The sequence below is a fragment of the Opisthocomus hoazin genome, chromosome 22, assembly GCF_030867145.1.
Source record: "Opisthocomus hoazin isolate bOpiHoa1 chromosome 22, bOpiHoa1.hap1, whole genome shotgun sequence".
In the NCBI taxonomy this organism is placed as follows: domain Eukaryota; kingdom Metazoa; phylum Chordata; class Aves; order Opisthocomiformes; family Opisthocomidae; genus Opisthocomus; species Opisthocomus hoazin.
Genome location: NC_134435.1, coordinates 2359547 through 2374503, shown reverse-complemented (window position 1 = coordinate 2374503; position 14957 = coordinate 2359547). Strand labels below are relative to the sequence as shown.

The 14957-nt window shown below is 45.4% G+C and overlaps 1 protein-coding gene across 5 annotated transcripts in view; it reads right to left on the bottom strand.

The window, feature by feature from the left end:
* Window positions 1–14957, bottom strand: part of FNIP1 (folliculin interacting protein 1) — a 69048-nt gene that overhangs the window by 26289 nt on the left and 27802 nt on the right. For all 5 annotated transcript variants that reach the window (XM_075441608.1, XM_075441611.1, XM_075441607.1 and 2 more), the window contains exons 2-3: window positions 13386–13512; window positions 4138–4281 (exon numbers count right to left, since the gene is read on the bottom strand). In XM_075441608.1, the coding sequence (XP_075297723.1) occupies window positions 4138–4281; window positions 13386–13512 (271 nt within the window). The remainder of the gene's footprint in view (window positions 1–4137; window positions 4282–13385; window positions 13513–14957) is intronic.

Here is a 14957-nt window from a genome sequence, read left to right as displayed (position 1 = left end):
AATAACACTGTCGAACAGGCTACACTGAACAGTTCAATAAAGCCAATGCTAGCACTGAAAGCAATCTTCACACTGGCTGTGAGTTAAACCACTAAAATCATCCAACAAACCCAACCCATCTGCGGGGGGTGAGGGGAAGCAGATTCAAACTGCACTGAGTCAGGGGACTAAAGTTTTCAGAGTGTGACAACACACTTTACTGCACAAGAACCATCAGGCCTAAACCTCATGTCTGCTTGACAAGAAAATCCCAAGTTCACTGGAGATCTTGTACAGACTGTGCTCAGAACCCAAGCTGGACATGCGCTTTCTTGGCAAAGCCTGACTCATAACTTCTCCGTGGATGGTATTTTATATTTGATGCATCTTTCCCTGTGATGGCACCAGCAAAGAGCTGGAGCATCATGATGCCAGGCTGAAGCTGTGCAATTCTTGCCTCTGGGTTGGCGAGAGCTTGCTGTGAGGCATTCTGGCTAAGCACAAAGCAGGAACGTCACTGTGCCGCATCACAGGCTAGATCAAATACTGCGAACAAAAACCTAAAATTAAAAAGTTACTCAGAGCAATCAACTGGAGACGACTGCTCAGCTGACAGTCATCTTACTTGTATACTTCAATGACTGAGATTACTGGCCCTTTATCCCAGGCTGTTTCATCTCTAGGCTAGCAGAGCATCAGTGCTGGCTCTCCACTTGTGTCTTGCCCTGAAGAATTTAAAATACTGTGATCACTCACTCACAGAACTCAGGCAGTTCATAGGTGAGGTACTTTGGTACTGTGCAAGAGAGCAATACACTTCCTGTGAGGTGCATTGTAACTAAAAACACTTCCTTGGAGGAAACCTTCCAAAAGGTCCCTAAAACCAGCCACAGAAATAACCTTGTGTTTGGAATATGCCAAGTGCCAGCTCTATCTCCATATCCCTTATCCAAGCTCTGAACAGCCAGGATCCTCACCTGGATCCCTACACAGGCTTGGAATACATCTAAGTCCTTTGCCCAGCGTCAGACCATGAGCTCAGAGCCCAACCACGGACAGGGTGTCCACACCACGGACGCCCAGCAGCAGTAAGGAGCAAGGTGAAGACGACCACTCAGTGTCTCTGCTCGCACCAGCCCGTAGAACAAGGGCAGGAGCAAGGAAATGCTAATCACCCAAAAGGCAACACACTTCTAACACTTCTCAATTTTTAGCTCTTCTCAAGCACTCTCAATTAAGATGATGGTACTTTAACAGACATACTATTAACCTCTGAAATCTTCTGTCAGCGCAGCGAAAATAGGGGATGACTGAAAGTAGCAACCACCGTTATAAATGAGGATGCAGTTGCAAGGTTTGTTAGTGTTCATATGACAGGGCAAAATCTGATCCTTAGCCAGGTCTCAGAGAAATTTCCACCTTCACCTCCCAGGATATCACACTGCCCAGGCGCACTGCAGGCAGTACTGGAAAAACCAGAGTCTAAAATCAGTCAGCAAGACCCAGCAGCTCCAAGGAAATACAAGCATAGAAGTTAATAGCTCTAGGAAATGATAGGTCTGCCAGCATCATGAAATCTTGAAGTCAGAACACTGCAAATTACTACAGCCAGACGTTATGATTGTTATTTTTAAATCTGCTGCAGAGCTCCAACTGCAGGACTCATTCTGAATAAATGTCAAGCCCTTGATGGTTGGTTTTGGTTTCAACTTTCTGCTGTTGTGAAAACCTGATTCTAAAGCTGAGGACAAATACTTTAACATAAAGTATTGATTTTCTTCGTCAAGCGACCGAATTAGAAAAAGCAAGTGGAAATCAGCTACTTTCAAATTTAATTATAGGGGTTTCCCTTTCCTGTGCAAGGCAGAGACAGGCAATGCTGAAGGCAAAGAGCGTGATAAGATGCACCCGTGGCCTGTTTCAGTCTGACATTTCATCTATACTTCATAATTTGACCACGCATAACAGAACATGCACGTATTTAACTCATTTAATATGTAAACACTGCTACAGCTCAACTCTTGGGCCTTTAATGTTGCAAAATAAAGGTCACTCAAGACCAAAGTAGAGTGCAATCAACTGAGGAAAGGGGTTAAATATTAAAAACTCAAACAAAAAGTAGCCAAGGAGCATCTGGCAACAAGGGCACAACCTCCAGCACTGACAGCCTGGACACAAACCAGTTCCCTAGGCCATGTTTACAGGCTCACATAAAAACTCATCATAAAATACCCACAAGTGTTTGTTATTGCATATAAGAGGTAGTAAAATTTGCATGCTTTGGAAATTACATTTCTGAATATATTTACGGCATTTAATATTCCACTTACTGTAGGTATTGTCCTGTCAATAACTAAATACATAAGTAAATTAAAAGTGCAGTACAGAACTAAATGCCAAATGTCATGACCATCAAATCAGACTTTCAGCCCTGACAAGCAGGTACAGAGGTAACGCTCGGGTCATAACGTGCAAATAATTGTGGGCAAGCTTAGAACCATGTCCAGCTTCACCTTAATGGATTCAAATCACATTCGTGAGGGATCTGGATAAGACATAACTAAAAATATGGAAGCCTGGAACAAACCATGTATTTCACCTTGCAATTGAAGTTGCTCATATATAGTCAAAGTGTATTTAAACAAGGAAACAAAGAACTATTTTAAAGGTCCTCTAGCATTTGTACTTCCATTTTATAGCTTAAAAAAACAAATAAACAAAAGAACTTATAAATACTGCAACTCCATTAAGTAACTTTGGAGGTTACCAGGGACAGCAGGTAGAAGATGGGAAATACTAGGCTGACTCAAGTCTGGACAACCTTACTCTGGTCCTTCCACATACATGCTACAAACTTTTATTGTGCAGTAAAGAACTCCTGTATTTCTGGCTCTCTGCTCACTTGCTGGGGAAGCCTGGAAGGAGTACAGGGAACGCAGTCGATCGTTTACAACAAACACACTGTGGAAGACCAACTTCAGCTGAAAGTTCCTTGCAGGTGTTCCGAGCCGGTCACACAGCCACACACCATGTCAGTTCAACTCCGTGAGACCTCGACCAAGTGATACGCGTGAGGAAACGGGGACTTCAAATGAAAAACTTTCCACAGCTTTAAAATACACTGTCCTGCCAACCACTAAAATTAATTTCCTTTCATAACGTTGACCATTGTTTGCACAGAGCCTGCCCAGTAGGAGAGACAGCTTCTGGATAGTGGGGGGCATCGTTTTTTCTTGGTCACACAATGCACGAAGGAGGTTATTTTGTGCTGGGAAGGAAGCTGCTCACAGAAATGTCTCTTCCTTTCCTAACCACAGCTAAATGCCCTTCCAGGAAGGGAGGAATGGAAAACAGATCTTCAGCCACCTTACTAAAGCTGTGGAAAAGAGTGTGATGCGAAAGAGAAAACAAGAATACGTAGCTCGCCAAATATAGCAGGAGCTAACGTGACAGTGGGACAGTCAGCACTGAAAGGTCCTTCATTTATATCTACGGTAGATTAAGACATCAGTAGTACTGTACTTCAGAATAGGTTGTGGAGATAGCAGCTTCCCTCAAACACACAATTACTTCATTACAAAGAGTGGAAGGGCTTAGTTCTATTTTAGGGTGGCTTAATATAAAACACTTGTGATCCATGGAAGGAGAGATGACAGAAATATATCCGTGTCAGATGACTCCAGCGACTCTCATGGCCAAAATCTCTTATGTAAAATGCAACTCAAGTGCACCGAATCCCTCGTTGGAAAGCTGTTGCACAGACTATCCCTGCAGATAGCACGTTTCTCTGTTGTTTCCCTGGCATTTAGTGATAAAGTAAACTACCTCATCCGCACCAAGGTAAGATATGTGTGCCAAATTGGATCGTACCAAACGAGTGTTACCACCCAGGTCCTAAGACAGAACAAATGCCCTGGAGAAATCGCTGCCATTCAAGACACATCCCGAGAGAACCAGCTGGTTGGTGTTAGACTTGTTCAGACCCAAAGCTACAGAATTAAACATTACTGAGTCAGAACCAAAGTCTGATTTTGACTGAAAACTTCTCTCCACCGCCAGCCTCTAATTTCAAGCATTTTAAAACATTCAGTACCTCACCTGCTGTTAGTATTCGACATGGATTATGGAAAAAAAAAAAAAATAGAAAGAGTGACTCACCTGGTATTTTGGGCATTGTTCTTTTGGATCAGAGAACGAGGAGGACGAATTGACTGAACTGTCCAAGGAAGAAGAGCTGTCTCCTCCGGGCTTCAGCTGGCAACATTTCCCAAAAACTCTCACCTGAGCATCGCTGCAGAGTTTCTGAAATACAGACAACATACGTGACACACTAAGACCAGCGACCTGATAGCACTGTTCAGCAGCATTGTACTTACCTGTTTAGGTAAGATATTTCACAGCTGAAAGGCTTATACCCCAGGAAAACAGTTAACAGAACATTTATTAGCATCTCTTGCAGCCTGGCTACACGAAAGAAAGCTGAGTTGTTTTACTTCCAGTTAGCCAGGAGCTAACAGGTCACTCCAACTCCACTCTCCTAAGTAGCCATCCATCTCTGAACCTTTCCAAATGACTTTTTTACACCCAGGATTAGGAGAAGGGATGGTACCAAAGCGTTTAAAGGAAGGATGGCAACACTAGGCCCCTCTGTCTTCATCTTGCTCCCCGTGCCTGCTGGGGTGGAGGCGGCACAGCAGCGTGACGGGCACAGCCCTCCAGAGCGACGATGCCGGCCAGATCACGGCACGGAGCCGTTCACAATGCACAGGAAAACATGTTGATTAGGAATAAGCAAGCCAGAGCAACACGGAATTCAAGAGAGATTCATGTTACAAGGATAAGAGGAGAGAAAAGATGCTCTTTTTACAGATCTCTCCCTAGCCATGCCTAAGTCCCCTAGTCTTCTTAAAGAGTGGCACAGAGGTGACATGTTCCTCTTGTTTTCAGCACGAGGGAACTGTGAGGCTGAAAATGGACAAAACTGGAAAACACAGTTAGTGCTACACAGAAGCCAACAAAGTTTCACAAAACGATGGAGAAATGGTCCAAGGGGGGATTTTTGATAGAGATTCAGATAGAAAGCATAGCAAAAAAGGGAGTTAGGAGGGCTCAGGTGGAGCTGGAACGGACATTCAGGATGAGCAGGATCCGCGTCCACTCTCCACACACAGTATTACCAATCACTGGCACAGAGATGCTCCACCACTGTTTCATTCACTATTTTAAAACATAATTTGCGACTTCCCTTGCGAATCTCAGCATCCACGTTAGTTCACGCCATTTACACTCACACTGGGCAACCCTCTTCACCTACAGATCCCAACGTGTTTTTCATAGAGTCGCTACACTTCAACACGCCCACCTAAGGTTGGCATTATTTACGTTTGCCAGTGGGCAGCAGAAGGAGACAGAAATAGTCTACACTGCTCAATTACATACCAACTCTGCCCTAAGACTTTCTTAATTAACATTTCCAGTACAGTCACCAAACCAGTAAGAGCAAGCTGGCAGCAAACCCTACTAGAAGCAAGGTTCAAGGGACAGATGGAAATACAGAAGTGCTGTTGTATGCCACAGCTGGTCCACGTCACAAGCTCCCCCTTCATTCAAAAAAGTAAGTACGTTCAATCTTTAATATTTATGAAAAAAAGGAAAAGGCATAAAGAAAAGTGTGAAATACCCAAGGCACAGTGTGGTGACTTCATGACTCTGCTCAGTAATCAGCAACAACTCTACAAAACGACGATTGCTCTTACTGCTGTGAAGGGATTTTGATGAGGGACAAGATGGGAATCTCATGCCTCTGTCCTAGGCTGTGCAGCTTAGGGTTTTTCGGGGGTTTTATTTTTGGCTAAATCTCACCCACAGTTGGGGACAGGTGACTTTTATTTGGCCCTAACTGTGGCTGAGGTTCAGCAAAACAGCAGAAAATGATTACCGAGCTCCACGCAGCAGCCTGCACCCCCTGCTCCCATTAGAGCGCTGCTGCCGCAGAAAGCCTGAAGGAAAAACGTGCAGAGAAATCAGCAATTCGGTGGCAGAGGGGAAGGAAGCATTCTCTAGCCGCCGAGTCCTGTGCTTTACTGACATACACAGCCTCCCATAGTAGTATCCCCTCATTACGACATCGCGGCGAGCACGTTGAATTCATGCAATATGTAGATTTGCTAATGGCTCGGATCTGCGGCTTGAGCACAGTACACAATGGCTGGAACATGTGAATGATCATCATATGACTTCAGTAGGAACTCGTGAACTAGAATTGCATTTTATCTCTGACACAAACAACAATGTCCTAGGCTAGGCAAGCATCATGTGATAAAACCACATAAAATCCACAGGGTTACAGAAGCTTTTGCAGGCAAACCGCATTTCAGCTTGCATTTTCCATCAGATGTTGAAAGTTCCTTCTTAAAAGTTACAATTACAGCTAAGCTTCCTTGAGACCGTAGAGCCAGTAAATGCATTTCTACAGGTGAAAAAAACTTCTGTGCGTTAAAAAAATAAGCTAAGTTTGCAAAACACTTCCTTTAAAATAATTTCTTCTCATTATCACTGCATTCTTCTGCACAGCAGCTTTCCCCAGATCCACTGGGAAGTCTGGTATCTTGAAGTAGCAGTTGCCTAACTTCAACAGCAAACCAGGAAAATGCCTGGTTGGTCTTTGCAGTGGAGTTTAAAGAACCAGGACTCCTGTAGAAAGTCTGTAAAGGAGGTCAGGATATTTCAGATACCACTTTTCAAAAGCTCGTGAACAGTAAATCCCTCCTAAAACGCAGATCACTGACGAACTTTGGTGTTTGGTCTTTTACAAACTTAGCATGTGCTTAAGAATAACCTGTTGGACAATGAGATCAAGGACCTGCAACGCCCCTCTCTCCTGCACTTTCTGACTCCAAATGTCAGTGAAATTTTAGATGCTACAAATCTCAAGATATTATGCATCAAAGGACTAGGATTACTTGCATTCCAGTGTAATATCCCAAAGATATTCAAGCCAGGTTTCCAAAAATAAAAAGGTAATTATTTGAGAACTGTACAAGGGAAAAGTTTGAAGTTGTGGGTTTTCTTTCCAGACGGACGCAGTTACAACAAATCTGATCCCTAGGTAAAGTGCTGCCGGAGGCCTCCGAGTTGCTCCCTTTTGCTGGAGAGCAGAACGCCTGCTGGAAGGATGCCGCGGGCAGCGGCCGCTCCTGGCTGCCGCGCCGCTCTCCCCGCCGTGGTCACGCTCTTCGGTCTTTCTCTGCCAAGTCGCTGCAGATACCACCCAGCTCCAAAGACTTCCTGGCAGTCACAGCTCTTACATTAGAGGTCATCATTTGCTGAAAGTCTTGGAGACCTATCAGGTAGTACTGAAGATTACTTGGAGTAAAACGTCTTATAGTACGACAGGGTACAAAGTAGTTTTCTTCTATAGTTCTCTTTTCTGCACCTCTATCAGCAAAGACCTTTAGCTCTTTGCCACAAGGTCTATAAATTCCTCAGTAAGTGGAAAGAACATGCCCAGCACTGTGCACAGGAAGAGGAATTTCTGCTGGGCAAGTTTTGGTTTGGGGATAATAAGAAAGTTGAAAGCAGCCTGGTGTGTTGAACTAAATCCAGACTGTGTGCATCTGTGTTAGGGCCGTGAGTGACAGAAGGAAAAAGGAATGTCATCATATGCTTTACTCTTTTCTACCTCTCTGCAACAGCAGGTGCTCAGATACCGCTGTGGTGGTAGTGAGAGAGAAATCCGTATTTCCAACCAAAGCTGCCACTCTTCAAGAGCTCTGTACCTTGTTTCTAGAACAGGTTTGTCAGCAAAGCTGAAAAATTACTCCAAAATAGATAAGTTAATTCTTTTGCTTTATTAATATGCGTTGGTCTGAAAATATAATTAAATGCGTGCATCCCTCTCGGAGACAAGGGTAACCTGAACAGGCATTCGCTGCTTCCCTTCAAGTGCTGCTGTAAAAATCCAGGTATCTTTCTTAAAATGCAGCTGTCAAGTGCTACGTTCTCCCTTTCCTTCCAGAGCTGTCAAGCTCCTCCATTACTCAGAGGTCAGTGAAAGAAGTGAGGAAAGCCCTGCGCTCCCCGACTCTGCTAGTTCTCTTCCATTTCCGTTCAGAGAGCACAAGCAGAGCTAAGAAGGTGGGACTGGGTCCCTGTGCCTACAGCTTGATCTGCCGGCTCAGCCTGGCCACCGAGAGCCAGACACAGAGCAGAGTCTCCATTGCACACAACTCACCTAAAAGCAAAAGGCTCGCTATCCAGTTACTAATCCCTCAAAAGCAATTACCTGTTCAACACCGATCCAGCGCCGAAGTGTATTAGAGCTCGTGGCTCCTCCTGGCTTGTTTAAAACAGAATGCCATTTTCTACTTCAGGATAAACACAACATTTGGAGTGAAAGAAACTGCCGCAGTAGGAGATCAAATATCATACAACCTTTCATTTACATTATCCCGAAGACAACTAGGTTACATGGCAAAAGTCAACTTTTCACTCCCCAAATCCAAGTCCACTGTTGCACTTCTAGATCTCAAATTCTGCACCCTGGGCCACTCTTTCTCCTTCGTTTCTTAAAAAAAAACCCAAACCAAATCCCACTTCTGAAAATCCTCTTGTGTCTCTGGGTCCTGGGAACAAGCCACTGCCCTTCCCTGATTCCTTGTCCTTCCCCCTTCCCTGATTCCTTGTCCTTCCCCCTTCCCAGCCAAACCACCCAAACTCTCGATGTCTGCTCAGCACAGTGCACAGCTTGGCTTTCGCTTTCTTTCCTCCCTCCTCTTCCTCATGGTGCCTGGACACCCCTTCTTTCTCCCTGGACTCCACGCCTTCCTCGAGGCTGATCTTTAGACTTAGGAAACCTTTTAGCTTCTTACACACCCATCAGCACCTCTCGTCAGTCAAATCCCAAATGGTAACCGCCATCTTGTCAGAAGTCACCAGCAGACAACGTAAAAGGGAAAACGAGCAGTTAAACAGGACAGCTAACCCCCGTCCCTGAACGCGTTCTGCCTGCTCCGGGGAAGGCCCTGACACAAGGTTCCCCTTCCCAGCTTCTTTTTTCGTATATTCCCCACTTCTCCCTCGTGGCACCGTTTCTGTGGCATCCTTACCCCAGTCAACCACCAGCCCTTGGAAGAAAACTCCTCATACTTCAGAGTGGCCTTTGCACACTGGCATTTACCGCGACACAACCCGTGCACCGCACAGCAGCAGCAGCGCCGTAAAACACAACGCGGCCCTCGCGTAAGGTTCGCGTGAACGTAGTGTCAAGGTTGAGAAGCCAAGCACACAGGGGTCAGGAAGGGCAGAGCCAAGGCTGAAAGCTCAGCGCTGGCCGGGCCACCTGGCCTCTGCACCTTAAAAGGAAAAGGAGCCGCTCGTCGTGCTTGATTTGAAATTTGAACCAGACCCGGTACCACAGCTCTTGGAGGAGCCTACCTGCGTTCACACACGGCTCACAGGATCACAGAATGGTCGGGGTTGGAAGGGAGCTCTGTGGATCATCTAGTCCAACCCTCCTGCTGAAGCAGGGTCTCCTACAGCAGGCTGCACAGGACCTTGTCCAGGCAGGTCCTGAATATCTCCAGAGAAGGAGATTCCACAACCTCCCTGGGCAGCCTGGGCCAGGGCTCCGTCACCCTCAGAGGGAAGAAGTTCTTCCTCGGGTTCAGCTGGAGCTTCCTCTGCTTCAGTTTGTGCCCGTTGCCCCTTGTCCTGTCGCTGGGCACCACTGAAAAGAGCCTGGCCCCATCCTCCTGACACCCACCCTTCAGATAGTTATAAGCATTTATAAGGTCCCCATTTATAACGCTCCTGGCTTGGAAACTCAGTGCAACCCAATGGGGTGGACGTGTGCGGGACCTCACGCAGCCACGAGGCCCCTACGCAGCAGGGGAAAGCAGGCAGGGAGGTGTTGGAGGAGAAGGAGCAGACAAGCACAGAAATGAGTCTGCCAGAAGAAATCAGTCATATGTTGCAACACCATCACCTGCAAACCAAGTCATACAGTCTCATTAGACATGAGACACTTCTTAGCACGAGGAACAAACTCTGAAGCAACTCTCTAGAGGAGACAGTGGATCAAACCCACGAGTTTGCCTGCAGAAGCACTTTGACACCCAAAAATCCAAAGGATGTGGATGTCTGGGTGTGGACCGAGGCTGTTGGGTAAAGGCATCAGTAACGCCTGTTTCTCGTCTCACACGCTGCCCTGGTATGCTCCATATGCAAATGCCTGGTCTGATACATTTGCTCACGACCTTGTGCCACAGGGCTGCAAAGGGCAGCCACTCTCTTCTGGGATACCCTGGCAGAACTCAGACGGGGCAGTTACCCGATGTTCTGACGCTCCTGAGGCAGCAGTCTTGCAGCTCTGCTGACAGAGCCCGGCTGATCAATAGCCCATCCCCTGGAAAGCCGAGGAAGAGCCTCTCCTGCTTAGCACCAAAAAAGGCATGGGACTCACAAAGGGGATCTCTCTGCCTCCCCGCCATGCCAAGAGCCCACAGCTGCCTAAGGCGGATCTCCGCCTGGCCTCGGTGCAAACGCCTGGCACAGCCTTCGGCCAACATTCCCGGTGCGGCGGCCGCAGTCACCAGACTGCTGCTCGGCTTTGCTCGCCAAGTTTAACTCTAGCAAGACCCGGGGAAAACATCACTTCTCCTGCGCCAGTAAAATATTTTAATGGCCATACCGCAAACTCTCAGCTGCCTTCTGTCTGTCTCTGTGTAATACCCTCCCAAAATTCTTGTTTACCTAACATTTAGTTTTACCAAAGACATGAAGAGGCTGATTTAATATCCAATGAAAACACAAAATGCTTATTTGTGTTATAGTCACATTTCCTTCACAGGTACTATCAGCCTAGTAATGCTTTAATAATTAGAGCCCAGCTTGGTGTGAGCAGAAACTGCAGTTTTCACTCATCAAAAAGTCAGAGCCTACTGTTTTATTTCTTGAAACATCTGTGTATGGAAAAGTTTGCTCTGATGCTCCTTAAATTTTATAACCATACCTCCCCTTATAGAATTCAGATGACTGAGCTGTGTTCAACCTTGTTCCACCACACACAACTCTTGACACATGCAGAGATTAGATATATATAAAATACGGCAAAGTATATCTCACCTTGCTGCAGGCATAAAACTCTTAAATTATAATTGCTTTCACGTCTCATAAGCAACAGAAAATGGGAACTGAAGAGCACAGCAACATATGCAAACTGAAACCCGCTCGGTTCTCCGCAGCAGACTGGTTAGACTCCAACCAGAACAGTCTGGCCACTGCTAGGCACTCTTGCAGATCTCCCCCCTAGTGTTGTTTGTAAAGCCAGAGGTATAAATCACGTTAGGAGATGGGGGAAGATGCAGAAAGCGTTGGCTTTTGCGGGGTGGTGAACAGATACCCTTTCAGAAGGGAGAGCACCCAGCCCACACACATGTCTTGCTGCAAAAGGGCAAGAGTGCCTTGGAATGTGCTTAGAGCCAAGATCTGGCTTTGTATAGGCAGGGTGTGTCTTTGCTAATGAAAATCATGATAAAGAGCGAGAAAAATAAACAATGCAATTCCTTGAAAATGGCCGGTACGTCCTGCTAACTGCACAAGCCTGTACTAAGCTCGCAGCAAGCCGAGCCGAGGACTCTCCTGCACGTTTTTACCTGCATAATGTTTCTGCTATTGTAAAGTTTTGTTTTACGAGGAAAGTTTTGCCTGACATGGCATTATCTGAGTGCTGCAGAAGGCAGATATCATGGCAAGCAAACGTTTCAATATATTCTCTTTCAAAGTCTCCTAATACCACAAAAAAGAAGAAATACACTAAGTTACTAGAGATGAGTACTGGGCATTTCAAATACCCTGGGAACAGTCTTCACCAGTCTCACATACTTGTTTCACAGAGATGGTCAATACAGCTATTTCCCTCCCCCTTCCCCCTTAGCAAAGAAAAATAGAGGAAAAATTAATATGGAACCATATTAGCTTCATTATCAGCTGTTTATTCTGTTGCTGTTGAGCTGCCACAGTCATTGATTTCTGAAGCAAACCAAAACAGTGAAGTCTGCACGTTCACTGTGCACGTACAGTCCTATCTTAAAGAGGTTTTGGGCTTTCAAGAAATCAGTTGAAATATGGCAAGAGGATTTACACCATACAAGGTCTTTTTTTATTAATGAAGTAATAGTAATAAGCATAGCCAGCCAGTCGTACCAGTAAACCACTTCTAAAGATCTCTTCTTTAAAAAACTGTTTTCCTGGCAAGAACTCGGAGAAGAACAGGACCTTCTAAATTATAAAGCCATTCTAACAAGTGAAAGTCAAAAAGAAAGATGCATTTTGTTTAACATTCCTGAAACTTGCTTTACTTCACAAATTCTCAAAGAGAATTAGGAAACTGGGATCTCGATTCACGGCTACACAAGCACTAGAGCAGGCGATGGAGAAGCCTGGAAGAGCCCGCCGCGCCGCAGGCTGACTCCCAGAGGCTGGGGCACGCAGACGTAGGAAGCACTCGGGACCAGGATGAGAAGCATCAGGCTGGCAGCATTCAGCAACAGCCCGGAAGAGTTTACAAAGCTGGATGAAGAATCTTCTGGCTGTACTGCGATACCCAACATGGAAACCCGGGCTTGGGGGTAACGCTATTTTGTGCACTCCTGCTTACAGAACTCAGGAGGTCCTATGGGTAAAGCCAACCGGGATCATAAATTTCTGTTCACACCGTGCTTTCTGTTTGCAGAGCTTAAAATGGTTTGCAAATGTTTTTAGAGATGGTGAAAAGGAAGTTCAAAGCAGCGAAATAAGTTGTCCAACCTCACACAACCACTTACAATAGCACTGTGGCTAGAAATTAATCTTCTGGCCAGAGCCCTTAGCAGGAAGTATCCTCATCTGACTGCATCTATTAAAGTTTGAATTAATAGATTACCATGCAGACCATGCCAAAAGGAAACACAGAGGAAAAGTTTTCAAGTAACTTTGTGTGAAAAAACTGTCAGCAAAGCATAAAAACAACGACTGGCAAAAGCTAACCAAGCAGGACACAGGACTGGGAGGACCTTCTGACCAGGAGTGCAGACCCCACCATGGCATAGAGTCACAGCCACAAATATCAGTTTACGCCCTGCCTCAGCCCCAGCATTGCCTGCTGCAGCCCCAGGAAGGAATCCTTCTCTCTGGAGGAGCAGAAAGTAGAGAAGTCCATGAACAGAGAGATCACTATAGCATTTAAAGCTGTTAAGAGTGAAATCAGTGAAGCTTGAATAATTTGCAACTTAACAGGCATTTAAATATAGCCCTGTGTATAACCGATATTTAAATGTTAATGTGAACAAAACAGAACATTTATGATTTTCAATCTTGCCATTTTAAAAAATACAGACTATAACCATGTAAACCAGTGAAATACTCACCGACACCGAAACATCCTCTATTTTTCTTTTAGCACTGGAGTCAAATAAGACATTCCGTCCTCTTCTTTCGCAGTCCTGATACACAATCAGTCGGATCTGACTTGGGTCGAACTCCGGCAACGGCCAGCTTTAATTAAAAAATAGAAGAGCAGAAGGATCAATTACCACAACTCTTTGTTACACTGCTCTTTCTACATTATCTGTATATACAACTTTATTAAAACATAAAGTCGAGCAAATGCAATGCCATTTCATCAAACCCTTTGATCCTGTAGCCAGAACTATGCCTTTTACTTTTTTCTTTCCCCTACACTTGCCAAATTACACCAGCATAAATGACACCAATCCACTATAACCATACACAATGACGTGTGCAGCATTTCTAGCTTTTGTGCTCTGTCTTGTGATATTTAATTTTTTCTTCAAGTTCCAACTTTTTCAAATCAAAGCCATAGAACTCAGCTTTTGTGTTTAAAGACAAAAAAAAAAAAAGTTCCTCATCATCGCGAGCACTAGCTTGAAAGCATTCAGAATTCAGAAGCAAAAAGGTATATATTCACACTGGCCTCTCTCAAGTAATGCATTTCTGCATTTGCAGTCATGGTTTTTCAGCCTCATGGGTTGGCAAAGCACTGAAATCCACAGCTGAAAAAATGCAAAGTACCTTTCCTGCCCTTCTTCAGGTTTCACAAACACTGTAGTAACATACGGACACAGAACCAACAGCAGTATTACAGACTACAACATTCACACCACATGCTAACAGATATGCCTTGACGCTGGGGAACAGAGCGCCAGGCGTAGCTTGGTCCTGACCATGTACTCCGGTCCTCACCGCATTCACACTTAGAAATAATCTCCCTTTAAGCCACTGCGACTCGAGGCCGTGCTGCTGCATGGGTCAGCAGAACGCAGGCAGCAGGCCTCTTCCAACACAGCTCTTCCCAAACTGGGTCTGCAGTCAGTAGCAAGGGCAGGAGCTTTCCCGAGCCTCTGCCTTTCCTCGTGCCGCTGACTGCGGAGGAGCTCTGCGAAGGGCTCACGCTCGAACACCTCTGCATAACCTTGCCTTGAAGCATGCTTTGTAGCCATCATCATAAATGTCCATTTTGAAAAGCCAGCCATCACTTTAAAGCCCAGCAAGCATTGTTGCCCATGGGCTTAGCAATCTATTTTCACTGATACCTTCTCAGTTCTTGGAAGATAGGAAACAAGATGCCTGCTCTATCCATGAAACCAACAGGAATCACCTTTCAGCTCATTAGGAGTCATTTCCTAGATCAAGTGAAATTCTATCTTCCTTATCCTTGGCTTTTAGGCAAGCATCGTTAGCATGAAATGCCAAGAAGTGAGAAACAAGGCCCTGGAACTTTCCAGCCATGAAGGAAGGATACAGGCTCCCAGTTTACAAGAAGGAGCTGTACATTTATTTCAGCAAAAAGACACCCATAAGTGATCATATGGATTAAAGCAAACCTGGCATGCTAGACTCCAAGATGATGGCGAATTTTCCTCTCCTCTGCCCCTCTAATTCACCAGCCAGAAGGTTTCCAGCTCCGTGCCCATGCTTTA